We start from the raw sequence: 27,866 nt of genomic DNA on the forward strand, positions 1-27,866 counted from the left end.
GAATAATTTACAATAGCAATTTTATTAGCGGAATAATAAATACATATTTAAAAAAAAATACGTGTGTGCATTTTGAGGATGCACGACCAAAACTTTTTTCACATTCTTTTTTTTAAGCATACAACTTGGAAACAGTTGCCCTAAAAACAACTGCACCTCACTATAGTCCCATTAAAACTGTACATAAGGCCCTTGTCATTGATTTATTCACCATTTCCATGCTTTATTTACCAAATGTATCCATCCATATTTGACACATCTCCTCATTCAGTGAAAATGAAAATGTTGTGCAGTGGTGAGATCGTCTTCATGCTTTGCCTCGTGTTATCCGCGATGGACCAACTTCGTTTTGTGAGTGTTTTTTTGATGCATGTAAGGTGTTTTTTGAATGGGTGTGCTATGTCTTTTTGTTAAATAGAATCAAATACCATCATCATTACACAGTGCATCCTTTTTGTATGCATGTTGAAAAGTATTTCTGTTGATTTCAGTTATTTTTGTATGTATTGCCGATGAAAAGTACAGATTATTCTGAAATAAATGTACATTTACTGAAATCCAAAAAGGTATGAAAAAAAGAGATGGGACATTTTATTTTTGTATTTTTTAAATGAACATGTAATATATTCACCATTGAAATAAACCATACAATCTCTACAGATCTGGACAATGTGGATTATTTGAGATATACAAGTGTAAGGTGTAACAAACAGTGTATTTTTATATAAAAAGGCAGAAAACTAAATGTACCTTCATGGTTTCTGAAAAAAAATGAGAACGTATGTGTTGGCCCAGAATTACAGCTCCCAACTGTGGTCTATTTGTGCCACTGCACAGCCTTAGGCTTGGGCACTTCATAGTTGAGCCCTTCAAATTCCTCGCCTGGCTTGAGCTCCGGGCCAGGGATCATAACAGTCTGAAACAGAAGAAATAAAAGCCAGTGAGCAGAAATTACAACCACAGACAAATGGGCTCTCATATTCGCTTTTGTGTACCATACAAGTTACTGAGAAATCTAAGGCCAGTCCTAAAACTGTCTGAGACAAAACACAGATAGTAAATAACAGAGATTCAGTACATTAAAAATAATTTAAAATCAGTTCAAGTAATGAACTGAAAATGTATTCAGGAATTTCATTAGCCATCTAATTATTTTCTAATCAACCCTTTGGTAAACAGTGTTAAAGGGGCACATCACCACTTTTTAACCACATTAATTTGTGACATGCCCCTTTAAAATCAGTAAACTTGCTATAGACTCCTATGAAAGGTCACCTTGACGATGGGTTCCTTCACTGGGGCCCAGGCTGGTACTATCTTGCCATGTAACCTCCACATGCCGTATGGGTTGACGAGGTGCCTCTCCAGAACCAGGTACTCCAGCACATCCCTGGGCTCCTCTTCGCTCCCCATCATCAGTCTGCCGAAGCGGTCGTAGACAGCCAGGGTCTAACCACCAGAACACACAAGTTAACCATTTAGGAATGATGTTAATTCAGGTAACACAACAAGGTAACACAACCCTTACAGAGGATAATGGTGAAACGATGATGTAAACAGAGTGGTTACATTCAGCCATAAGAGTGGTACAGATTCAGGGGGCAGGAAAAGGTAGGGGGGGGGGGAGAAAAGAGAATGAGTTAAGAGAGAATTGGTTCACTCATTACTAAATTGGTTCACTCATTACTAAATTGGTTCACATTAGTAATTGGTTCACTCATTACTACTATGCTAATGCAATGTGAATGTTTGAGTCTATAAATAAACGCAGACCCTTATAGCTAAAGCTAAGCATAGCGCCATTGTCTCCTTTTAACGTTTCAAAATGTGGGATTCCATAGTACCCAACCTGTGTGTTATATACTTGTTTAAAGGCTCGTCGTGACAGTATTCCAACATGACGACAACCATTTTCGGAGTGACAGACCGTGTGTTTGCGACTGTCTGTCTCACCTGTCTGGAGTGCATGCGCACCGTAACCTGCCCATACAAGTTGCCTTTGCTGACCATGTCTGGGCAGCGGGCGTGCACCACCTTGGGCGGCTCCAGGGACTCCACGAAATGCCACCGCAGCGTCTTGTAGCGGTTCCCCCTCACCATCTCCTGCACAGGATGGACAGACAGTGAGCTAATGCCATCTAAGCTAAAAGAGCATCCCAAAGACCAAACACAACAAGTAACTTGTAGGTTATAACATAGGTTACAAGTATATTTAACATTTGATCATACTATTTCTTTGTAAAATACCTGGTTAATTCTGTACCGTAAAATTAAGTTCAATAGGCTTGGGCCCATGTGAGGTTGGTATGTGCTAGCCCACTACTTATAACTAAGACATGTCAAAGAGATGATATCCAAGTCAGGGCTGCAGCTATGCATTTGGTTTGCTAACTGGCTAGATGTCGTCAAGATCAAGCTTCTTGCTTACAGCAGAGACATTCAACTCCCTCCTGGATCAAGAGCCCTGTTGCCTAAATTGTTTTGAGCGTTTAAAAACAGAGCGCCATGTGTGCACTTCTGGTAACACCGCATACCCCAGTACGGTACAAAAACGGTATGACAATCTATATACCGCACAACCCTAAAGTGCAACCACACACACACACACACACACACACACACACACACACACTATTTGCAGCAGCAGCAATTTTCATGACATGATAACACTGGGATTGTATCAGTGCAAATAGAACTGAGAATAAATATACATGGTGAAATAAATAGCCTGTGTATTGTATAAACAATAACAGTTAAGCAAGTGTACTGGTGATGGTGACAATAACTGCCAGAAGGAGAGAGAACTTACAGGGTAACATCTTTCTGTCACAAGGGAGTGAAGTTTCTCCTTGTTAAACCTGAAAACACACAGACAGAAGAAGGGTGATACACTTAAGAGCGACTGTCCCTAAAAAGCCACTTCTTGTTTTGATAGCGACCTGTGGCATCGATGGCAAAAACATTTATTCTGGTGTCAAAATTTACTACAAAGTGTAATAGGATCATTTTGGTCATCAAGTAAGTCTCGACCAAAACGGAGATTTGCGAGATAGCAAAAATGGTATGTCATTGAATGAATGGGACTGTAACAGTTTTCCTTGGGTTGTGTTTATGGGTACTGCCAAAAGCTGGCAGCACCCAAAAAGTAATCATCGATTTGGAGCGCAGCTGCACACGACCAGATTTGAATGCCCATGGTCATTTAAAAAAAACATTTGATATACCTATGGGGCTAGTTAGGGACCATGGGTAAAATACACACTGTACAGTGCATTCGGGAAAGTATTCAGCCCCCTTGACTTTTTCCACATTTTGTTACGTTGTAGCCTTATTCTAAAATTGATTAAATGCATTTTCCCCCCATCAATCTCCACATAATACTCCATAATGAGAAAGAAAAAACAGGTTTAGACATTTTTGTAGATTTATTCAAAATAAAAACCTGAAATATCACATTTACATAAGTATTCAGACCTTTTACTCAGTACTTTGTTGAAGCACCTTTGGCAGTGATTACACCCTTAAGTCTTCTTGGGTATGATGCTACAAGCTTGGCAAAACTGTATTTGGGGAGTTTTTCCCCATTCTTCTCTGCAGATCCTCTCAAGCTCTTTCAGGTTGGATGGGGAGCGTCGCTGCACAGCTATTTTCAGGTCTCTCCAGAGATGTTGGATCGGGTTCAAGTCCGGGCTCTGGCTGGGTCACTGAAGGACATTCAGAGACTTGTCCCGAAGCCACTCCTGAACTGTCTTGGCTGTGTGCTTTGGGTCGTTGTCCTTTTGGAAGGTTAACCTTCGCCCTAGTCTGAGGTCCTGAGCGCTCTGGAGAAGGTTTTCATCAAGGATCTCTCTGTACTTTCCTCCGTTCATCTTTCCCTCAATCTTGACTAGTCTCCCAGTCCCTGCCGCTGAAAAACATCCACAGCATGCTGCCACCACGCTTCACCATAGGGATGGTACCAGGGTTCCTCCAGACGTGACGCTTGTGCCAACAAGTTCAATCTTGGTTTTATCAGACCTGAGAGTCCTTGTTTCTCATGGTCTGACAGTCCTTTAGGTGCCTGTTACCGAGGAGTGGCTTCCGTCTGGCCACTCTACCATAAAGGCCTGGTTGGTGGAGTGCTACAGAGATGGTTGTCCTTCTGGAAGGTTTTCCCAGCTCCACAGAGGAACTCTGGAGCTCTGTCAGAGTGACCATCGGGTTCTTGGTCCTGACCAAGACCCTTCTCCCCCGATTCCTCAGTTTGGCCGGGAGGCCAGCTCTAGGAATGGTCTTGGTGGTTCCAAACTTCTTCCATTTAAGAATGATGCAGTCCACTGTGTTCTTGGGGACCTTCAATGTTGCAGACATATTTTGGTACCATTCCCTGATCTGTGCCTCGACACAATCCGGTCTCGGAGCTCTACAGACTATTCCTTTGACCTCATGGCTTGGCTTTTGCTCTGATATACACTGTCAACTGTGGGACCTTATATAGACAGGTGTGTGCCTTTCCAAACCATGTCCAATCAATTGAATTTACCACAGGTGGACTCCAATCAAGTTGTAGAATCATCTCAAGGATGATCAATGGAAACGGGATGCACAGGAGCTCAATTTCGAGTCTCATAGCAAAGGGTCTGAATAAGGTATTTCTGCTTTGTAGTTATGGGGTATTGTGTTTAGATTGTTGAGAAAAAAAAGAGTATATAATCAATTTTAGAATAAGGCTGTAACGTAATAAAATGCGGAAAAAGTCAAGGGGTCTGAATACTTTCTGAATGCAATGTCCATGGGACAATATTTTAAATGTCAATAGCTCCTTATTTCAATGACAAACTATAAATTGTAGAAATTGATACACAAATATTGAAAGCATTTATTGAGACAACTAAAAGATGCACAAAATGAAAATATTGTCCCATTTACATTGTATAAATTATTGACAGTCACCAACTAGCTCCAGGCTATCCAATGTCAAACCAACTTTGCCACGGTCACACACTAATCAGCTGAAGCTAATTGGCGAAAGAAGGTGGCTAGCACTAGCTAGCCTAGGCAACTTCAAGACTAGACCTGGTTAGACTGTTTCAAGTTACTGTTGAATTTTCTTAATGAGCCAGCTGAAAAACTAAGCCAAATCAGGTAGTTCAGATTTACAAACAAGATGAGCCTAAACAGACTTTCACAGCAAGCTATATCAGTGAAAGCAATATATCCATCATGAGCACAGTGAGCCACTATCTCACTTCCATTAGAAATGCCTCACTGGAATAACTGGGGACACCACTCACCCCTTTCACAGATCATCTTTGCCTGGTAGCCAAGAGTGTAAGCAGGATAGGGAGCAGTTGATTTGGGTCATATGAGAGTGAGTGTATCTCTTACTGTGTGAGAGCGTTGTGCGCGTCAACGAAGATCTCCTGAGCTTTCACAGGGAACGCCTTTGTGGTGAACTCAGCGTCATGCTCTTTGATCTTGCGTATCCTGCAGTGGAGAGAAGGTTTGGTGTTCCCACTCTAAACGAAATACAACTTTTAAGGCTTCATAAACCCTTTATTAGGCTTTCATGAATGGACTATAAAGCCTTTATAAAAGTTTGTTTAAAGTGTAACCGGGTTTGTTTCAATGCCAAAGGCGTTAATGCAATATAAGAGACAAATAGGTACTCATTCTAAGTCTAATACTAACAGAGAGTAAGAATATCTAAGGAGTACATGACAGACAGTCTTTGCTAGCTGGGAGTATTTGAGTGTGTGTGAAAGATAAGGAAGGATCACTCAATATCCTACAAAAAGATAAACAATGGGGCGGCGGTCAATGTTAGAGTGTGACACAGGAAGACTGTCTCACGCTAGCTGGGAGGCAGCACCCTGTTTGATCTGCTCTGTGCGCTGTTTCAGACCCTCTTTGGACAGACTGGAGAGACGAGCATCCCCTTCTGGGGGGATATAGGGATCAAACACTCCCGCTGTGGTAGTGGAAAGGAGAGAAATATTGGTTATTGTGACTATGTATATTATTTGCTTCATTGTAACAGTGGCAACCCTCTTAACTTTGATTCTGTGTACAACAAACTGAAGGTTTGAACTTTAACATGACCATAATGTATATGCTAATACTGTACTGGTCTAGCTTGCTTTTAGAACAAGTCTGCAACATGTATTCTCAAAATGGCTCATAAGTCTTACACTACCGCTGATATGCAGTCATCAGCAGTAGTGCCAGACTGTCTGACATTTTGAAAAGTGTATGAATGCACATAAACAGGTCTGTACCAGTGCAGGCGATGTTGATGGCTCTCTCCATGTACTCCTGCCTCAGGACAACACCTGCCGCTCTGGCTTTGGCCTCCTGGTCTGCCGAGACTGCCGCCTTCCCTTTTATCCCCACCGCGGGGGGAATGAAGTAGCGCTTCTTGGTCCTTACCGGGACAACAAAGGGCAGGGGATACCGTACCTCCAGCGAAGCCTCTGCATTCTGCACGAGGGAAAAGCAGGTGGATTAGATCAGAAATCATGGAGTACCAGTCTATGCATAAAGGTTATAGCACACTTTGTTCATGTGGTTTTCAATTCATGGAGATAAGATAATTGCACATCATTATCAATTGGTTATTATTGTATGGTTAATATCATAATATGATGGCACATTCGAGAACATTTTCGTTTATGCATTTAGTATAAACGAACAACTTGGTTTTGGACATAAATACAAAAATCAGATGACGCTAGTCAAAGAGACTGAAGAAAACAGTGTTATAAAATGCAATTATGACATCTTATTGAGTTACATACGTTTTAGGTTGGCTACGGTGATTGATTAATGAGTATAAACTAGCGAGGTAGCTAAACTGGTTTAAAAAACTTAGTCAGTTGAAAAATTGAGTGTTTTAGCAAGAGATGCCTTCCAAAAAGATCTGCTTGCTGGGTTTAGCTAAGTTAGCTAGCTAGCTACTGCTGATTATAAACCTACAGCTTTTTTCGGTGTCATTTTCTGGGGCTGAGCAGTCAACATTTCAATGAATTATGTGTAATTTATAGCTAATGTAATCCATATTCTCTCAAATAATACCTTCAAATTGCTGAATCTCATCCGATGCAGAGGCAGTAATGCCCTCCTCATGGACATCGCCATATTTGCTGTCAGACTCAGTTTGAGGTGTGTTCAAGAACAATATATCTGCGCTGTGCTGCGTATTGTTACGATTCTTCTTGCAACGTTTTGGGGGTCACTTTGGCTATTCTGCCTTGCTCTGCATTTTAGAATAAACTATTACTGTTTAGGTTTTTTTTATCATGAGAATCTGCTTTCAGTTATTGTTGATTTATAGTTCAAAGATGTTTAGATCAGAAGACAAAAAATCTACAAGGTGTGGCCAAATGTTTAACTGTTGTAACAAGGGAGAGGGCTCCATTTTGCTCTGCATTGACATGATTGGTTGATGGTAGGTGAGGGCGGGCGGTCCTGTATGAACACAAACTCACTTCCTTGACAATTTCCTTCACAACAGCTCTACGCTGCCCCGCAAAGCACAAGAAGTATGAATGCCCTGACTTGCATAGCCGGTAAATGCTGACCGTAGTGCTGCACTGCCAATGCAGACGTCAGAATGACCATGCAGCGCATTTGATATGGCCTCTGCAGAAGTCAGTGCATTCATAGTTTTTGCGCTTCCCTAAGCATCTCAGAGCTGCTCTGAAATAAGCTGTCAAGTGAGTTTGTATTTATACAGGACCTCATACCCGCACCTACCATCAACTAATCATGTCAATGCGAAGCTATATGGAGCCCTACTCATTGTTACAAAATGTGAGGCGCACAGTGCAGTACGGAGCGCAATTTGGCTACTGCTTGCCTCTTGAGGCTTCTCAATTGCATCACACCATCCATACGCCTCCGACCACATTTTTGGATCAAGCATAAGTTGGTTCTTATGGATGCAGGCTACAGCACCAGTTACTTAGCCGTTGGACAACAGATAATAAAGAGTTACATGGGTTTAGATAGTGGAATTGTCTCTTAAATTGGTTTCTTTTTCATGACATGATCTGAAGATTTGAGCAGCAGCTACTTCGAACACCTTCAGGCTGTGCACGTCTTTTTGGCAGGAGGATTCTTAAGCAAACAAAATATAGTTGATAAAGAGATGTCTGCAATGACCTACATGAGTCATGTGAGTAGCTAAGCCCTCTACTTGTTTCCATAGGTGATTTACACACACTCACTACTAGGCAACAACATAGACAATCATCAACACTTTCACAACATAAAAAGGTAAACAACCTGTTTTTTATGCAAATTCTTACTTATTTTCAGAGAGTGCAGATGACTTAATGCATTATTGTTTTTTCTGCTACTATCTACTACTACTAATAAGGAATGCTACAAACAGAAAGCATGTAATTGTCAATTATGATTTATGTCAAATATTTTACATAACATAGCTATATTTTTGGAGAGAAAAAGGTTACTGCAATTGACAAACTAATTCAAAACCAAACATATTGAACACACCCCCTTGTTCCAGTGTTCCTCCGCGATGACGCTGTTTCTTCGTCATACTGCGCAGCTACACACGTTGTTACGGTGGATTTGAAGTGAGAGGGGAGGACCCTAGCTGGTAACATTTCTAGCTAAGGATTTTATGTTGCTGGTTCTCGGCCGTCGGGTTTCGCTGTCATTCGTAAAACGAGTAATTCCCCAAGATCCAGTTTTGTTGTCGAAGCCCATTTTGCAGAACTTCAGAACTATCAAATTCCGAGTAATACACAGCAGCACCGTCTTCGCAATCGCCACCAGACAAAATACAGACACCATGCCTGAAAGGAGGCCCTTCGTAAGGTTGCCCACTGACGTCTACCCTGTCAACTACGGGTTGTGCTTGAAGCCCGACCTCATCGACTTCACTTTCGAGGGCAAGCTAGAGGCGATTGTGGAGGTAGGTGAAGAAATTTAAATACAATTTGTATCGTACTTGGTGCATGGTTATGGAATCTATTTTGCCTAATGTACAACGTTCGAATGGCGAACGTCAAAATGCTAACTAGCTAGCTATCTTGCCAGCTAGCGAACCACAAACTAACCTTATCTACTAACCCATGATAGTAGTGGCAAATAGCTAGCCTAGCTCACTTTAGTTAGGTTGAACATATGTATTCAATGTAGAAAATATTGGCCTGAATGGTACTGTCCAGAGTAACTAGCTAGTTAGCTACCTACCAAGATGAACCGTCATTCGCTAGTTAACTGCTAATACTAGTTAGATTGCTAGGCACAATAACGTTAGCTCGCTGTAATTTTTGCAAATCGTTCACTGGCTAATAGTCACTACTACACACTTCTCACTTTAAATTAATGTATAGTATGATCAACGTCAATGGAAAGATGTTGATTTAGCTTCAATGCTAACGATAGTTGCATGTCAGCGCACCCAGTTAGCATGCGCGCTAGTGCTAACTGAGCTAATGTTTGCTAAATCATAGCTAGTAAATGTCTTCCTACTAGACTTCCCAGCTTCCGTCTGTGTTAACCTATTTTGCAAGCGTGTTGCTAGCAGACCATTTCAATGACAAAACCCTAGACATTCAACACCCATGATGTATAACATTCAGAACGGATCTTGTTTGATGATAATGACAGTTTCAGAAATTTAGTTAAATGATTCATAATCTGTCAGTGATTGGGAAAATGGTGTGCAACCTTGCGTACTTCCCATTGCCTGTTGGTATGTTGATGGTGTAAACCAATTACTCCATACGGATGGGCATTAATTCTCAAACGGACGTCAAAGCTCGATCTAACTAGATTACTTTTATTTATTTTGTTATACTGTACAACTATTTGGTGGAATGTGCTTTGGCTACCCGTACAGACAATTTACATTTAGTCTTAAAGACAACTATCCTTTCACTTGCGGGGCACAACAAAAAAGAAACCAAGCCCCCCTCCCCTCCCCCCCCCTCCGTTTTACCCCTAAATTCCCTTTCCCCTCCATGCCTCATTCACTCAATTGCCTTCTGACTGCTCCCTACACACACAGGCGTGCTGAGTGTGCATCACAAGCTCCCGTTAGGCCTACAGAAATAAATGCCTATAAAAACGTTATCTAGCTGATGGATACACAAACTACATTCCTTGCCAAATGATGACAGTTTTATCACAAATTATAAATGAACTGGTTGAAGTAGGAAAATGTGTTCCAACAACAAGCAGCAGTTTGGGAATAATTGTCTCCAGCCTATTTTCTGCTGGGTTCACCTAGACCTAGACTGACTTGTTAAATCCATTTCAATCAGTGCTGAAGATGAAGGGGAAGAGACAGGTCAAAGAAGGATTATTAAGCCTTTGAGGCATGGCTTTTGTATGTGTGCGCCATTCATATTGTGAATAAGCAAGACAACATATTTAAGTGCCTTTTAAACGGGGTATAGTAGTAGGTGCCAGGCGCACCGGTTTGTCGAACTGCAAAACTGCTGTTTTTTTTGCGCTCAACTGTTTCCCGTGTGTATCAAGGATGGCCCACCACCCAAAGGACATCCAGCCAATTTGACACAACTGTAGGAAGAATTGGGGTCAACATGGACCAGCATCCCCGTGGAACTCTTTCGACACCTTGTAGAATCCATTCCCTGTAGAATCGTGGCTGTTCTGAGGGCAAAAGGGGAGGGGGTTTAACTCCATATTAGGAATGTGTTTTAAATGTTTTGTACACTTTCTGTATGGGGCAATTAGTATTTGTTATCTGTAATACTTGAGTATGATTTAATTTTTTCCCCAATACGAGTACTGCAACTGTCAAATGCCCATCCCAAATACTACACCACATGTGTATTACAGACTTGCTTGCTTCATTTGATTAGTTTCTAATGGGTGTCATATTTGGTGACAAATGTGGTGCGTAGATTCCTCTCAGATGTTTGCATACACCATCTTCATCTCAGAACACAGGCTAGGAACACAAGTTACTCGTCAGCATGGGGACATAACACTGGCTGTGTTACAATGACACTTAAAACGCCAGGCTAAACTATTTTAGTACTTTACACACAAACATTGTCTAAATCTAAAAGATTACGGTATGTGTTATCTATGTGCCGCTGATCTATGTTTGGTAGCCTATCCATAGGGGGATGGCACATTGTTTTACGCAGTTGGTGAACTGCATTTGCCAAGGAAATTAGGCTAGATGAAAGGATTAGACTACTCTGCATTTAAGTGACAAATACAGTTGTCAAGTATGGCATTTTTAACTGCAATACATGGGCTATGTGTTGTCAGTTGCGTGGCTGCTATTTGTATGCACAATCTATAATTTCATTAGCCAAGTTAATGTCAATGCCAGCCCATGATTTAAAAGTCTACAGATAACCGCACAATAGCCAATAAGACTCATAGCGATGTGGCACCGTGCCATCACCTAGCACACTCTATAATTACAGCCCTGCCTTCTTGGTTACAACCTCCCAGCTCTCTGAGTATCAAAATAAACAACGGCAGCACCCAACCGTCAATAAATGGGACTAGCCTACTCTCTCAGAAAGCCGCGTCTGAGTGTGCCACTGGGTTCCGCCCTCAATAAGTCGGACGGTCGACCGTCGCATGAGCTGCTATCACATTGCATTCTAGTCAGAAGCCCTATAGGCTGTCTCTTTCTTTCCCCCTCTCCAAACCTTCTTTCACTCCCTTTCCGCTCTCCCTGTCAAGCCACAATTGTTTTTCACGGTGACACTGAGCCACTGTAGGTTAAGCCTGCTTGGCCTACAGTAAGTTGTTTGATCCCTATTGCTGCTATCTGACACAGTTCAGATTAGATTTACCCTTAATGGTGGATTTTCTTATGGCAGAAAAACAAATATCCTAGTTTGGAAGTATTATATCGAGGGAGTATTATCGTTGAGGGACTCTAGAATGACTTTTTTTTTTACACTTATTAAAAATATGGCGTTCTTATGTCATCCCGGGGATTTATACAAGGGTGTGCTAGGTCCAGATTTGACTTAGTAGTCGTGTTTCTGTCATTTTCCCAGGTTAACCTAGCCACTAACCAGATTGTGATGAACTGTGCTGACATCGACATCATCACAGCATCCTTTGTACCAGAGGGAGGGGAAGGTGAGGGTGAGATTCTGTCAATTGTCTTTTCATATTCCTTTTAAATATAGACAAACTATTATATATATATATATATATATATATATATATATATATATATTTTATTCAATATATTTCTTCTATTTCCTGATTAAACCTGCTTTTTCAGGCCTGTTAGGCACATTTGTATATTCTTTTCATTATTATGTTATGGCAGCGAATATCAGCCTTGCATTTTTTTCCTACTCTTTAGAAATTAATGCTACAGGATTCAACTATCAAAATGAGGATGAGAAAGTAACTCTGTCATTCCCTAGTGCTCTACAGAAAGGTAAGTCAAAGGACTCGCCGTTAACCAGAATGGCTCCAGGGCTTTTTAGGTTTATACTAAAACCTCCACTCTCTGCCATTCACTATTCTTCCTGGTGTTTGACACCATGCCATGTCTTTTTGTTTGTAGTTGACAAAAAAACAAACCTCTTGTTGTAGTAAAGGCTGAATAAACACACGTTGGTTTTTGCGCCTGTTTCCCAGGATCTGGCACTTTGAAGATTGACTTTGTTGGGGAGCTGAATGACAAGATGAAAGGTTTCTACAGAAGTAAATATGCAACTCCTGCAGGAGAAATCCGCTATGCTGCTGTCACACAGTTCGAGGTACAGTAACTAGGCGCTCCTCCTGTCCTGCAACACTTATTGGTACAGTAATGAGTACATTTTCTCTCGGCAGCAGAGTTGATTTGCTTAACCCGTGTTGCAATAGTGTTTGAGGGTTGTCACACCCTGGCTCTAGGCTGAATGTTTTAGCAACCTTTGTTGTGGATTCTTGATAATGCAACATTGTAATCTCTTAACTTTAGAAAAAAAAATGTGGGGAGGGGAACGACATGCCCAGCTGCTATATAAGGAATGTTATTTATTTTCAACTTTCACTAGAGGTCATTGGAGTAGCTTTATTATAAAGCAGCCCTCTGACACCCTCCAGAATGTTGGCCTGACATAACACGCTGTGAAATGTGTTGAAAGTATCTCGCCTAACCTCCCATGGTGTTCCCTCCTCTCTTCTCTCCTCAGGCCACGGACGCTCGCCGGGCCTTCCCCTGTTGGGACGAGCCAGCTATCAAAGCCACCTTTGACATCTCTCTGATAGTTCCCAAGGACCGAGTAGCCTTGTCAAATATGGTACGTGTCACACTCAAACTCTTCCGCCTGGGGACACAAGACCCCAAACAGCTTGAGTCACATTTCGCCGCTCTGTTGTTTGCGCTCTGCTAACATTGGCTTATGTAACATAAGACAGTGTTGTTGGGTCACTGCATTTCCCCCTCCTCTAGCTACAAGAGTAAGTCTGCTGGCATTCAAAATGTAACCGAGTTAGTATGTTTTTCCAAGATGTCTGCCCCGTGGACTGTTAAAGGCTATGAGCTCATTCTTCAAAAGCATTGCTGACTCTGATAGGACTTTCTGATGACATTTTCTGTCCATACTAATATGCCCTTGTCCTCAATGACACAGAATGTCATCGATCGAAAGCCACATCCAGAAGATGACAGCCTTCTGGAAGTGAAATTCGCCACCACCCCCATCATGTCCACGTACCTTGTAGCGTTCGTCATCGGCGAATACGACTTTGTAGAAGGCCAATCGTCGGACGGCGTGACCGTACGCGTCTACACGCCTACCGGAAAGGCGGAACAAGGGAAATTTGCACTAGAGGTGGGTTGTTTTTAGCCCTTTTTAAACCTGGATACTGGTTAGACCAGTACTAAACACTAGTCATTTGTCACATATTGATGAATGACAATTGGCATCAAGTGTAAAATAGAAAAAAAAACTAGATATAATTTCCATTGACTTTTCTCACAGGTTGCTGTAAAGACCTTACCGTTCTACAACGACTACTTCAATGTTCCTTACCCACTGCCTAAAATTGATCTAATAGCTATCGCTGACTTTGCTGCTGGTAAGTACAATTCAAATGACTATTTCAACTATTATATTGTGACGAAAAATAGGAATTATAGTCAAGATCTAACACGCTTGGTGCTGCCCCCTCCAGGTGCCATGGAAAACTGGGGCCTTGTTACCTACAGGTAAATCTAAAGTAATGTTGCTAAATTTGCAACTAATGAGAGGATGCACAGTTAGCCTGCCAATCATGTTATTCCACACAGATTATTTTGTTACCACTGGTGGGAAATGTATGTGATTAAAAAAATATTTAAAAAAATTACATGCAATTTATGTTTTTGTGTTAATGCATGCTACCACTAGGGGGAGTGTGAAATGATTCGCATTTTGCACTTGTTTTTTTTTTTGAGTTGACCTCGCTGTGTGACCTCGTTTTCCCAGGGAGACGGCGCTGCTGATTGACCCGAAGAACTCGTGCTCGTCCTCACGGCAGTGGGTGGCCCTGGTGGTGGGACACGAGCTAGCTCACCAGTGGTTCGGAAACCTGGTCACCATGGTAAACAACCACTGCACTCTTTACTGCTTATGTAGAAACCAAAAACACTCTGCTGGTCAATGACCGAAGGACATTATCATGAAAGATATTACATTATTGAAGATTATCTGAACAATTTTCTACAATTGCATTGTCATGAATTGGTTTTAGTCAATAAGATCCCCCCCCCCCCCCTCCCCCTTGCCTTGTAGGAATGGTGGACCCATCTGTGGCTTAACGAGGGCTTCGCATCATGGATCGAGTACCTCTGTGTGGACCACTGCTTCCCTGACTACGACATCTGGACACAGTTTGTGTCTGCCGACTACACCCGCGCCCTGGACCTGGATGCGCTGGACAACAGTCATCCCATCGAGGTGTGTTGGCTTTAAGTTTGTAAGATGATATATACATACATATATACATACCATATGTTCTGGACCGAAGTTTTTCAAAAGATGTGAATGTACGTGAGGTATCTCTGTCAGATGAAAGCGAACCTCGCACTGTGTTTTGAAAGCATGAACTGACTGATCCCCTGGGCTGCAGGTGAACGTGGGCCACCCGTCGGAGGTGGATGAAATCTTTGATGCCATATCCTACAGCAAAGGAGCATCTGTGATCCGTATGCTGCACAACTACATAGGAGACGAGGTGAGGAGCTGCCGCCCAGGCACACTGCCATTGTTGTCCACTAATTAGTCAAGCTCTCTTTCATATGCTAGCTAAACGGGTATTGCGTGAACAAGTGTCTCTGTTAACTATTTGTATGTTTTCATCTCTGATGTTTTTCTTGATTTTCTATCTTTCTTTGTAAACCTCTTTTGTTTCTTCTGTCTCTAGGATTTTAGGAAAGGAATGCATTCCTATCTGTTGAAGTTCCAACATAAAAATGCAGCAACAGGTAACACTGTCAAGTCTCCTATAAATCTCATGAATTTATAATGTCTTGTCTGGTCCATTATAACAAGATGTATATTTGAGCATTGTAATTGGTTGGTGACCACCTCTCTCCCCACCACCTCTCCCAGAGGACCTATGGGACTGTCTGGAACAGGCTAGCGGGAAACCCATCGCCCTGGTGATGAGCTCTTGGACTAAGCAGATGGGCTTCCCTATAATCGTAGTGGACCAGGAGCAGGTAAATAGACCACAATGGAAATAGTCTTTGGACAATATGAATGTTCTGTGTTTATCCTGTGAGAGGGGATCTCTCTGTTTTGGATATAGCTGTTTGTGTATTAAATAATCACATGTATTTATTTTTTTTTGTAGCAAGGGGATGACCGCATCCTCAAGATATCTCAGAAGAAATTCTGTGCCAGTGGACCACATAATGGTAAGATAATATTTTCCAATAACTCAACACAAAAACAAACAAAAAAAGCCAGGTACAAATCGCTGGTTCCCTATTTGTCACTTATTAGCTACATGAGACACGCATCCTACTTTGCTTCATCTCATTGGGTCTTGCGTGTGTCAATCATCCACCAGGTGAGGACTGCCCTAACTGGATGGTACCAATCAGTATCTGTACAGGTGAGGACCCCGGCTGTACCAAGCTCAAGGTGCTGCTGGACAGCCCAGAGACCACCATCACGATCAACAACGTCAGCCCTGACCAGTGGGTCAAGGTGAGGACAAACAAATTCCACCTATTACGTCTGTCTAATATAGAATTGAGTTGAAAACCAAGCCCTGGGGCCTTAAAATGTACTATAATCCTTATACAGAGTTGCATGTTTAGGGAAATAGAAAGCGGTCTAATAAAAGCGAAATCGATACAAAAATGCTCGCTTCAAGAGCCATGACCTTGAAGGTCTGCTTTCTTGGAGAGTTATACATTTTTGTGAATGGGCAGTAACATTCATGATTCTGAGACGGTAAATACTAAACAAACGGGTGGGGGATCATTGAGAGTTCAGTAAACCAATCACCTGACAAAAAGGGTCAACGAGAGGTTAAGCCAACCATGGCCCTTGAAGGTCTTTGAAAGGGGTCAAAAGGTCACACAGAGGGCTGTTGAAAGGGGTCACTAGAGGGTCAGGATTTGTGAATGGACCATAGAAATTGCTGTTCACTGAAACGGCGTCATTAGTAATGTCAAAGTAAGTTCGGGGAACTGAGAACCATTCAAAAATAACCACTTGATTGGGACTAATGGTTGCTTGAGCAGGATTATAACCTGTCTAGTCCCTATCTAGTTAGCAATGATAAAGAGGATCCACAAGGCCAGTGGTTCCCAATCAGGGGTACTTAGACCCCTAGGGGTACTTGGCCTATCCACAGGGGGTACTTGTGAAGACTCATGAGACCATCGGCTCACTGGTAAAATGCACAAAGGGTTACTTCGGGGGTACTCCGGGCAGAGCAAAATTCAATTGGTGGTACTGTAACCCAAAAAGGTTGGGAACCACTGCACAAGGTTATGGTAGGGAGAGTGAAACTACTTATGCGTGTGCCTTTCAGAACAGAATTATCCATGTACTGAGTTGATCAAAGGGTTAGAAAATATCTCTTCCTGTTTCCTTAATGCTAAGCTGTACTTTTTATGGCTAGAATAGAACGTTATTTTGTTCATTTGTTGGGTGGGGTCACTCAAGCATATAAGGGCTTTCTTCCACACTTGCTTGTTAGGCAGATTTATTTCCGCTTTAGCTAACAAATTTGGAACAGCAAATGGTTTTGCATGACACCGACAAAGGAGTGGAAGAAAACAGATTGGCAACAAGGCTATGGTCTTTGGCTGCTGTTCAACTGTCCTCCTCCTCCCCCTATAGATCAACCCAGGAACAGTGGGCTTCTACAGGATCCAGTACAGCTCGGCCATGTTGGAGAGCCTGCTGCCTGGTATCAGAGACCTCACCCTGCTGCCTGTTGACCGTCTGGGCCTGCAGAACGACCTCTTCTCCCTGGTGAGAGAGAGAGACGACCGTCAACACTACACCAACATGCCCTTTAGCTTGACGCTAACGTTCAAGAATACATTTGATATTTATGGTATTGGTGCTTGTTTTTAAAGTTAGTCATGAACAGGGAAATGGTCAGTTCCTGTAACAATCATATTCATAAAAAATAATTCCCTTCTGCCACAAAACCCTTAGGTTCTTTCCCCTTCCATATAGCAAGGCCCCATCTGTGGCAAAGAAACAGAACCTTCAGTGTTTAAACAGATACTTTTTGAGGAAGCTCAGGGTCAAAGTTTCCCCTAAAATAAACTCTAGCAGCTCAATGTTGTAAATGTGAAATCCACGCAACATAAAGTTAAGGGACCCCAACATAGTGTCAAATCAAATTTTATTTGTCACATGCGCCAAATACAACGGGTACAATTTCACCTTACCGTGAAATGCTTACTTAAAAGCCCTTAATCAAGTTAAGAAGAAAAAGTGTTAGGTAAAAAATAACATTTTTTTATATTTTTTAAAATAACACCCAAATTGACTCATGCGCTCCTATGTGGCAGAACAGACAGGGTTGGTTTAGACTGACATGAAAACTATATTTAGTCTCCAAATACATTTTGCACAATGAGCACTTGTTGTCTCTCATAGTTGTTGGTTAGATAGCTAGTGAATTTGAGCCATATTAGTATAGACATGACATCCGTCAAAACGAGATACAACTTGCTGAAACGAACCACTAGCTAGCTATCTGACCGTTCAGAATCATAACAACGCATGCCTTCTTCCGGACACATTGTTGCTAGCTATCTGACCGTTCAGAATCATAACAATGCATGCCTTCCGGACACATTGTTGCTAGCTATCTGACTGTTCAGAATCATAACGCATGCCTTCTTCCGGACACATTGTTGCTAGCTATCTGACCGTTCAGAATCATAACGCATGCCTTCCGGACACATCGACGCATGTTGTCAGCCAACCTGTCTATAGCTATGGCAGCCAAAATAATTATCTGCTCAGCATTTTTATACATTACCCTAATCATGATGATGTCAATTGCTTAATTTACTCAGGAACCACACCTGTGCGGTAGTGGTGAATGAGTCATCTGCAACCGCACGACTATGTATTACAAAAAAAACAAGAGGCCCGCACCTGAACCTAATCCGCACATTTAGAAAATGTGCATTCAGAGATGTTTTTTTGACAGGGGTGCAGGATTTATTTTTCCCTAATTTAGATGCATTTCTGATAAATAATGTCTGATATTTTGGTAAGCTATTTTGAGAGCTTGACGGGTGCAGGCTGTCCCCGACCAACAAAATAAATATTGGTCTACAGAGAGTCAATTTTAATGTATTTTTTCATATAGACACACCCTTTGTTTTACTAAAATCAACTGTACGTTGGTTGCTGAGCTTGTCTGGTGCTTTAAGCTCTGCGACTTTAAAAATGAAGACACAAATTATTTGAGAGCCAGAGATCAATATAGTCTATCCAGAATAAAAAAAATGGTTCATGTTCCCCCTCCCCCCCCTGGTTTTGCAGATTCTGCCATTATGCTCATGATGTTGCCGGTAATAAGCTACACCATTTGGAGTGCCAATTTATCGTACCAGTGCCACTTATGATTTTCATATGCACATTTTAATCTAAATGAAATGAATGAAAATGATACAATTCTAAAAGTAACTTCTATTGCCGATATGTAAAAAATTGCCTACATAAAGCCCAAAAATGTACATTGCAACCTGCAGGTAGAAAAGATCATGATAAAAATAAATATCCTATAAATCCCATTGGCTTTGCCTGTCTGCAAGGATGTTGAAACATGGTCTAGCCAGAAGCTGGTGCTTGCAACATATTCTGGGCCCTCAGTTTCCTGCACCGGTGAGCTCCTGACAGACACAGCTGTAGGCTATTTGCGCAAGGGATAAGAAGTAATCAGGAAGGCCTGTTTTATGACGGTTCCACTGGATCTACACTTTACTTTTGTTCCCCTTTCATGCTGAGTGGTTATCGATACAGGTTACATTGAGGAATTAATGCGTCTCTCAATGGAAGTAAAAACAGACTTTTGTTTACTTGCTGTTTTGAGGTGACAATTGCTTTGACAAGCTCCACAGTGATGGCGAGTTAAGACGATCAGAAATGGTCTCAGATCCTCAAATGGGCACACTTATAGGCTGACATTTGCAAGCAGGCCAGGTAGCCTAGTCCTACTTCTATGCGTAATCAGGTGCGTGTCCTTACTCCAGAATTTACAGGAGCGCTTCAAACAAAAGACAACGACTAGATTGACCATTTGAAAATGGAATGAAATAAACCCAAACTTTCTTTCTCACAAGTGTAGCCTAGGATGTGCACTCTGCACGTGCCCAACCCTAGAATGTGAACGGTAAGACTATAATAATAATAATATATTGAATGCATTATAACATAAATAACCGTAACCAAACATTGTAGATTAGAAATGATGTGAATTAACGGTAAATGTACTACTGGTGATATTGGTGTGCCATCCCCTCGTCCTCTGCAATGGATTAGTCCACTGAGGCGTGAATCAGACATGTTTCTCGTGTGCCATAAAAAAATATATGTATGTTTGTGTGCGACTGCTCGAGTACAAAAAATCTTGGTCGATCAACAGCCTGTCGACTAAATGTAGTCAGCCAATCCAGTTATTGACTTGTTTTGTTTAATGGTCTCTACCTAATATAGTACTCTAAATACCCCAATTCATGTTAAGTTCAAAAGAATACAGGATCAAAAATGTACACCATTTAAACCAATGAAGGTTTGTAACTTTAAAGCCTGTTATCTCAGAATCCTCTTTTTCCAGATGGAACCTTGTAGACCCAAGCTCTCTGACGTCGTTTTGACCGGTTGTAAGGAAATGAAAAACTGTGAAATACGACCCAACATGTTTCTGATAAGATTTCAGTTCGGCTTGGACACATTTTATGTGGTTAGGAAATATGGTCAGCTTTTATCATGCTGATTTTAAGATAGGGGACTGTCTGTAGAGGTGCTAACTACATTCGCATTCTCTCAAGATGCTGAAAGAAATCATATTATCCCATATATTTCAATATGTGCTTTTGGTGTATAATTTTGCTGAAAGAAATGCTTAATTCTGCAGGAGTTAATATTAAGGCTATGCGAGAGGATATAGACTAACAGTCGGTGTCCGGATTTCAGTTTCCATTTAATCCATCTGAACGGTAGGCTAAAGTTCCCTGTCTTGTGACTGTCGAATATGTATAGCGCCCCCAAACATTACTTTTCTGACCCTCCCTTCTCTTTATTTTCAACTCCATTTCGCAGCATTTCTCTTATTTAATTCAACTCCGACATTGTCCTTTTTCCCTCGGTGGATCGACATCCACTGTTTCTGTCCGTTCCCAAAAGCATTTGGCGATTGGCATTTAGGCTATTTGGGGCTCTCTACAGTTAGGACAAATGCCAGAGAGCCTCCAATAGATGTATGAATTTAACATTTATGTATTATTTTATGTATTTTCTCTTTATTCAACCTGCCACCCACCTGCCCTTCATCTACACAATATTTAATGAGCCGAAACCCACCCCGCGGATATACCTGCGGGGACTGCGCCTTCTGAGTCTACCTGCGCATCACTACAGTGTGGAAGCACCTGCTTTCGATATACTTTGTATCCCTCATTTACTCAAGTGTTTCCATTCTTTTGGCAGTTACCTGTACATGTTATTGTTGTGTGTTTTGTGGCCATGTAAACGTAACTGTTATGGTTCGATAACGATACTTCTCCTTTCTCCCTCTGTACCCATGAGTATTAAGCTCTTTGACTAAGATATTGTCATGTGAATTGTTAACGATTGATTCTTCAGCCTTTTTCTCACCAAAGCCTCTTGTGAAGATGTTTACTGTAGATGTTGGATAAACAATGTGTAATCTAATCTGCTTGTTTTCCTGCTTTATCCTATTCCTCAAAAGCTTTGTTGTCCCATTCATTCAGGGCTCAATTACAAACACTGTAGATAACAACATCATAATACTGTGACTCTTAACCACATTTCCCCTGTTCTTACCTCTTCTATTCCTCTTACCTCTTCCCCCTCATTCTTCATATTCCTTCTCTTCAATTCCTCTTTTACCTCTACTTTATTTTCCTCCTCTATTCTCCTTCTACCCCCCCGAAACATTCCTTCTCTTCTTGTCTCCCATGTTCATCCTATTAATCATCTTCCTCAGTCGCGCGCTGGCATGATCAGCACGGTGGAGGTGCTGAAGCTGATGGAGGCCTTCGTCAACGAGCCCAACTACACTGTATGGAGCGACCTGAGCTGCAACCTGGGCGTGCTCTCCTCCCTGCTCTCCCACACCGACTTCCACGAGGAGATCCAGGAGTTCATCCGGGACCTGTTCACTCCCATCGGCCTCAAGCTGGGCTGGGAATGCAAGCAGGGCGAAGGTGAGCCCCCTGGGGCCGGTGGTAAGCGTTACGAACTGAGCTGCTTTTAGCCCCAAGTCACTTGATGTAGCTCTGATTGGGTTGGATAGGTATAAGAGAGAGGGCAATCTGTCTACATTGCACTCTTGATAGGCTTGGGGGGATTTATTTTTTGCTATATTGCTTACACCTACCTATACAATCCTTTCAGTTCTGCTGAAGTGCCTAGGGGTTAGGGGCTAAGGGTCAGGTTTGGAATTAGGCAAGTTTTTTGTGTAGTAGGGGTATCAGCCCAGAGCTGGTGATGTATGTATTTACTGGCTCCTGGATTGACTAGCAGTAGATAAAGTCGGGCCTTTTGGATGAAGTTCAGTGTGTCAAAGCGTTTGTGTTTTTAACGTGTTTGAGACTGACTGGTGTTTTTTTCCTTTTTTTTCCTCTTCTGTTTTCTGGCCCCGGTTCTTTTATTCTCTCCCCCCCCCCCCCCCCCCCTCTCTCAGGTCACCTGGATGCCCTGCTGAGGGGCCTGGTTCTGGGGAAGCTGGGGAAGGCGGGACACAAGCCCACGCTGGAGGAGGCCCGGCGGAGATTCAAAGACCATGTGGAAGGCAAGCAGATCCTCTCTGCAGACCTCAGGAGCCCAGTAAGCTGTTCTGCGCCACACACACACATTTATTCATAGAGAAACACACGTGTTCTTAACATGTAGTTACATAAACAAAGGCCCCATTCCAAACTAACCTTTGCCCTCTAACCCTAGGCTCTTGATGACTTTCCGTCATGAATGTTTAAAGGATTTGATTGGTCAGCAATTTGATAACGTCTCCACCTAGGCCTCTGGTTGGCTAGGTTGAAGCATCGTCAGTACTGCTTTCACCTGTCCATTTATTTCAATCAGTTGTGGTCAACATTTCAACAATGGGCCTGCAATCATGTTATTGATCCTACTTTCCAACAGTGACTTCTCATTTGTAGATCATTTCTAAGTGCTAATGATAGTTATTTAGTACCACCATGACTTGGAAGTAGATGCCCTTTATGAGACAAAGACATAAACTGATTGTAAAATCAAGTGATGAAACTGTGTTGAATGCCCATGTGTATGGTCTTTGTTTCTCTTCAGGTGTACTTAACAGTGCTGAAGCATGGCGACAGTGCCACGTTGGACACAATGCTGAAGGTAAGTCACACCAGCTAATGGTGTATTCACTAGTGCACACCGTAGCAAAATGTTTTGCAACGAAAACGAGCATTTCTTATTGGATAAATTCAGATTAGTCCCGCCCTGTTTCGTCACATTTGGTTCCTAGACAATACACCCCAGCCAGGCCAGCTGGTTGGCGATCAGTCTCCTCAATAAGCATGAGCCATATATTGTAAGCGTGAATGATTTCAATTACATTTCCTCAGTCAGATGAAGAGGATTACCAGCTCGCTCCCTGTCCTAGACTCTCGTTAGAGCCTCACCAATAATCTGTGACAGATAAAGCTTTAATCACAGTCAACTGATGAGAATTGATATCATTTGATTTCATCCCATAAATGTCACACCAAAGGTAAAATATTAATATTTTTATCTCACATTATCGCTCTCTAATCTCTCCCACCCTCTTCAGCTTCACAAGCAGGCTGACATGCAGGAGGAGAAGAACCGCATAGAGAGAGTGCTGGGAGCCATCTCTGCCCCCGACCTCATCCAGAAAGTCCTCACCTTTGCCCTCTCGGTATGTACACACAACCATTCCTGCCCTGGCATCTGGAGTGTGTTGCTTGCTCCTGCTATTTTGTCAGGAGAATATAAAAGACGGAACAAAAATCCCTAGAAACATGGTGTTCATTCTTGAAAATAGCCGGTGCAATTGTTAACACTGGTGTTAACTAGCTTCGTAAATGTAGCCCTCCTAGTTATTTTGGTCATACGAGTTTACCTATAAGATGAGCATGATGAATTCATGGCAATTCGCAAAAACCGACCCCTCTGTCTCCCCTACCCAGGAGGACGTGCGTCCCCAGGACACTGTGTCAGTAATCGGGGGCGTGGCCGGAAGCAGTAAGCATGGAAGGAAAGCCGCCTGGAAGTTTGTCAAAGACAACTGGGAGGAGCTTCACAACCGCTACCAGGGCGGCTTCCTCATATCACGGCTCATCAAGGTAAATGCTCCGCTCTGAAGGCTCTGAAGCATTGTCGTGGAACTGTTCTTATTCTCATGTTTTCCTCAGAGGGCACTGTATACGGTGCATTTCGGAAGTTTCCAGACCCCTTGACTTTTTCCACATTTTGTTACATTACTGCCTTATTCTAAAATGGATTAAATACATTTATAAAATCCTCATCAATCTACATACAATACCCCATAATGACAAAGCTGAAAGTTTACACATTTGATTAAAAACAACAAACAGAAATACCTTAATTTACTTAAGTATTCAGACCCTTTGCTATAAGACTCAAAATTGAGCACAGGTGCATTCTGTTTCCATTGATCATCCTTGAGATGTTTCTGCAACTTGATTGGAGTCCACATATGGTAAATTCAATTGATTGAACATGATTTGGAAAGGCACAACTGTCTATATTAAGGTCCCACAGTTGACAGTGTATATCAGAGCAAAAACCAAGCCATGAGGTCAAAGGAATTTTCCGTAGAGCTCAGCTCAGGATTGCGTCGAGGTACAGATCTGGGGAAGGACAACCATCTCTGGAGCACTCCACCAATCAGGCCTTTATGGTAGAGTGGCCAGATGGAAGCCAATCCTCAGTAAAAGCCACATGACAGACCGCTTGGAGTTTGCCAAAAGGCACCTAAAGGACTCTAACCATGAGAAACAAGACTCTCGGGTCTGATGAAACCAAGATTGAACCCTGACACCATCCCTACGGTGAAGCATTATGCTGTGGGGATATTTTTCAGCGGCAGGGACTAGGAGACTAGTCAGGATTTGAAGCAAAGATGAACTGAGCAAAGTACAGAGATCCTAACGAAAACCTGCTCCGGAGCACTCAGGACCTTCGACTGGGGCGAAGGTTCACCTTCCAACAGGACAACGACCCTTAGCACACAGCCAAGACAGTCCAGGAGTGGCTTCGGGACAAGTGTGAATGTCCTTCAGTGGCCCGGCCAGAGCTCGGACTTGAACCCGATTGAACATCTCTGGAGAGACCTGAAAATAGCTGTGCAGCGACGCTCCCCATCCAACCTGACAGAGCTTGAGAGGATCTTCAGAGAAGAATAGGAGGAACTCTCAAAATACCTGGTGTGCCAAGCTTGTAGCGTCATACCTAAGAATACTTGAGGATGTATCGTGGCCAAAGGTGCTTTAACGAAGTTAAGATTTCTAAACCTGTTTTTGCTTTGTCATTATGGGGTATTGTGTGTAGATTGATGAGGGGGGGGAAAAAAAACATTTAATCAATTTTAGAATAAGGCTGTAACGTAACAAAATGTGGAAAAATCAAAGGGTCTGAATATTTTCTGAATGCACTGTATATTCTGTATATATTATTAGAGGAATGTAATTATGGAAGACTGGTAGCTTACACTCACTTGTGTATTCACCCCGCTTCACAGCTCTCTGTGGATGGATTTGCCATTGACAAAATGGCTGCTGAAGTGAAGGTGAGCAATCAAATTGGTTTATACCTCTTTTAATAGTGTTGTCTCGCTCAATGAAACTGTTAAATGTTAACTAAAATAAGTATAGCCAACTTCTGTCGTTTTTTAACTCTAAACGCGGCCATTTTGTATCTTCTAGAGTTTCTTCGAGAGCCACCACGCGCCGGCGGCCGAGCGCACGGTGCAGCAGTGCTGCGAGAACATTCTCCTGAATGCCGCCTGGCTCAAGCGCGACGCCGACGACATTCACCAGTATCTACTGAAGCGCAAAGCTCCCCCGGTCTGAACAACCCAATCTCCCTTCCAGCGCGGACCTCCCTGCATCATAGCTGCCTCGGCCCCCCTTCTCAGTCCATAGATGGAGAGCGAGCATACTCAAAGCAGGCTTAATGTCTCTAAAAGGAAAAAAATACATATGATGACGAAGTCGACAAACAAGCCAAGAATTTAACCAAGCGTTGAAAAAGAAGAGACTATTATACATAAATAACAAAGCAAATTAATTTGTCTGACAAAGAATGTAGTTACCCCCATTCTGCCCATCGGAAGATGATACATGAGTTAGGTTACTGGGGTTTAACACTCCCAGATATGATTTGCGGAATGGCTATCCCAGTGTGTGTCCCAAATGACACTCTATTCTCTATTAGTGCACTATTTTTGACTTGAGCCAAATGGGCCCTAGTTAGTGCACTTTACAGGGAATAGGGTGCCATTTGAGATGTACACCCAAGTCTGAGTGCATGCTCACACTCCCGTACAGTTACCACACGCAAAACATAAACACTTGCATACACACACAACCTTGCATTGTAGTTTGAAAACTGTGAATTTCTTTCTTTTTTCTCATCTCACTCCTACTCTATGGAGAAAAAAAAAGCATGAATAATATGATATATCCTGTGTTGCTGTTTTTGTTCACTTTGTTTGTTTTCTGTACAAACAAATTATTTTCTTCTTTTTTTTCCCGTCATCGGCGTTTCGCAGTTGCTGGTTTTTACCCAACAGGTGTTGTGATTGGGTAAGAGCTGGGCAGAATGGGGTTAATATAGCGTGTGATGTTTTGTTGGCGGTAGTTAAATGAACTCATGGCACTGATCTCCATCTCTACTAACGGTTAGGACAAAAGGCGAGCAGCGCTAGCATGGTACTACATGTATACTGTATAATGCAAGCATTCTTGCAAAGACGTTCCACAAATCTGAATAGCGATGTTCATCGTTACCTTACCCACCCCTCTCTTCCCCCTCAATCCATCATTCTACTCTGGCATTTGATACATACCATCTCTCCCCCCAGTCGCCTGTATTCTCAGCCCTCTGTAGAGTTACAGAATGATGTATAGTATGGCAAACGACAAACATGTATATTTAAATTGTTTCTTTATCTGCCACATTATATACAAAATGACGTCTTGTTTTCAAAAACCTGTTTTTATAAGATGCAGTGATTTTTCATTTTAACGTTGAGGAAAAACTTTCATTTATTCTAAAGAATTAGTAAAACACTACTTGGGCCTTTTAGTGCAGTTAACACCAGGAAACTTTAGTGTAAGAACCTTAATGATGTACTGGCCCAGTTTGACCTTTGAAATGATAGGATTTACTTAACACTGCTATTGAACTCCAAAGCCTTAAATTGGTAAAGTGGTTTGCAATAATTACACTGAAGTGGGTGAAATTCCACTGCAAAGTTTAAAAAATATATATTGTTTCTAACATGACCGATCTACACACACTTGTTGAACGAGTATATCTATACAGAATTTGATGTGGCTTTGAAAACATTTACCGGAGAAGATCATCAAACTAATTGTCACTCTTTCCCTGGAACATTTGTTGTGCTTTTGTTTAAAAATACAGTTGGTGTTCATTAAAGTAAAAAAAAAAAAAGACTTAAACAATATGAAACTAGTACAGTTGATTTATGATTGCGGTGTGTGTGTGCATGCCTGGAAGTGGAAACCAGTTTGATATGTAATTGAACAATTACTAATACAATTTAATACAATTTTGTATGATCCTAATAAGCAAAAACATGATCATAAATAGATTACAAATGGTTCTAGTAAAACCTGCAATAGAAATGAACGCTGTACATAATTAAAGTTGACCTAAATGAGAATAAAGGAAATGGGTATGATGTATCGATGGAGGGAAGTAAAATTAGTCTGTACATGTTGTTTCACAAGGTGTCTGTAAACTTGCGGTGGTGGATTTTGGTATGTCTGAGATTTACATGCTGTTATATTTTCATTGCAGTATTACGCTGCAGTCCACCGCTTTGTGGTAGTGCGTGGAAAAAATGACTCCGTTTTTCAAACACTGAATGATCAAACTTGGTGTTGAATGTCACATTGCTGCCGAGAAAAATGGGGGGGAAAATGTATTGGCAGG

At 41.9% G+C, this 27,866-nt stretch overlaps 2 protein-coding genes across 5 annotated transcripts; one reads left to right on the forward strand and one right to left on the reverse strand.

Annotated features, from left to right (window-relative positions):
* Window positions 1-3: 3 nt before the first annotated feature.
* LOC139424598 (mitochondrial ribosomal protein L45) lies at window positions 4-7,402 on the reverse strand. The gene is made up of 8 exons (XM_071176591.1): window positions 7,054-7,402; window positions 6,258-6,459; window positions 5,833-5,950; window positions 5,368-5,466; window positions 2,810-2,858; window positions 1,954-2,103; window positions 1,276-1,449; window positions 4-916 (listed from the first exon to the last, which is right to left on the reverse strand). Exons 1-8 carry the CDS (start codon window positions 7,114-7,116, stop codon window positions 818-820), a joined length of 954 nt encoding a protein of 317 aa, XP_071032692.1. The 5' UTR covers window positions 7,117-7,402; the 3' UTR covers window positions 4-817.
* Window positions 7,403-8,540: 1,138 nt separating this feature from the next.
* On the forward strand, window positions 8,541-27,616 carry LOC139424599 (puromycin-sensitive aminopeptidase-like). Of its 4 annotated transcripts, none has more exons than XM_071176592.1 (23): window positions 8,541-8,920; window positions 12,009-12,099; window positions 12,326-12,403; window positions 12,607-12,728; window positions 13,146-13,253; window positions 13,587-13,787; window positions 13,938-14,034; window positions 14,131-14,164; window positions 14,424-14,538; window positions 14,730-14,894; window positions 15,067-15,171; window positions 15,361-15,421; window positions 15,549-15,658; window positions 15,793-15,856; window positions 16,012-16,151; window positions 17,298-17,432; window positions 21,658-21,898; window positions 22,357-22,499; window positions 22,980-23,036; window positions 23,473-23,580; window positions 23,852-24,007; window positions 25,426-25,473; window positions 25,610-26,897. In XM_071176592.1, the coding sequence occupies exons 1-23, from the start codon at window positions 8,627-8,629 to the stop codon at window positions 25,754-25,756; spliced, it is 2,820 nt and encodes a 939-aa protein (XP_071032693.1). In that variant the 5' UTR covers window positions 8,541-8,626; the 3' UTR covers window positions 25,757-26,897. The 4 variants fall into 4 exon arrangements, with proteins under 4 accessions (XP_071032693.1, XP_071032695.1, XP_071032696.1 ...); XM_071176594.1 differs by having other exon boundaries at window positions 21,658-21,877; XM_071176595.1 differs by having other exon boundaries at window positions 8,556-8,920; window positions 12,009-12,093; window positions 21,658-21,877.
* Window positions 27,617-27,866: the final 250 nt, after the last annotated feature.

Source organism: Oncorhynchus clarkii, chromosome 13 (genome assembly GCF_045791955.1).
Source record: "Oncorhynchus clarkii lewisi isolate Uvic-CL-2024 chromosome 13, UVic_Ocla_1.0, whole genome shotgun sequence".
Classification (NCBI taxonomy): domain Eukaryota; kingdom Metazoa; phylum Chordata; class Actinopteri; order Salmoniformes; family Salmonidae; genus Oncorhynchus; species Oncorhynchus clarkii.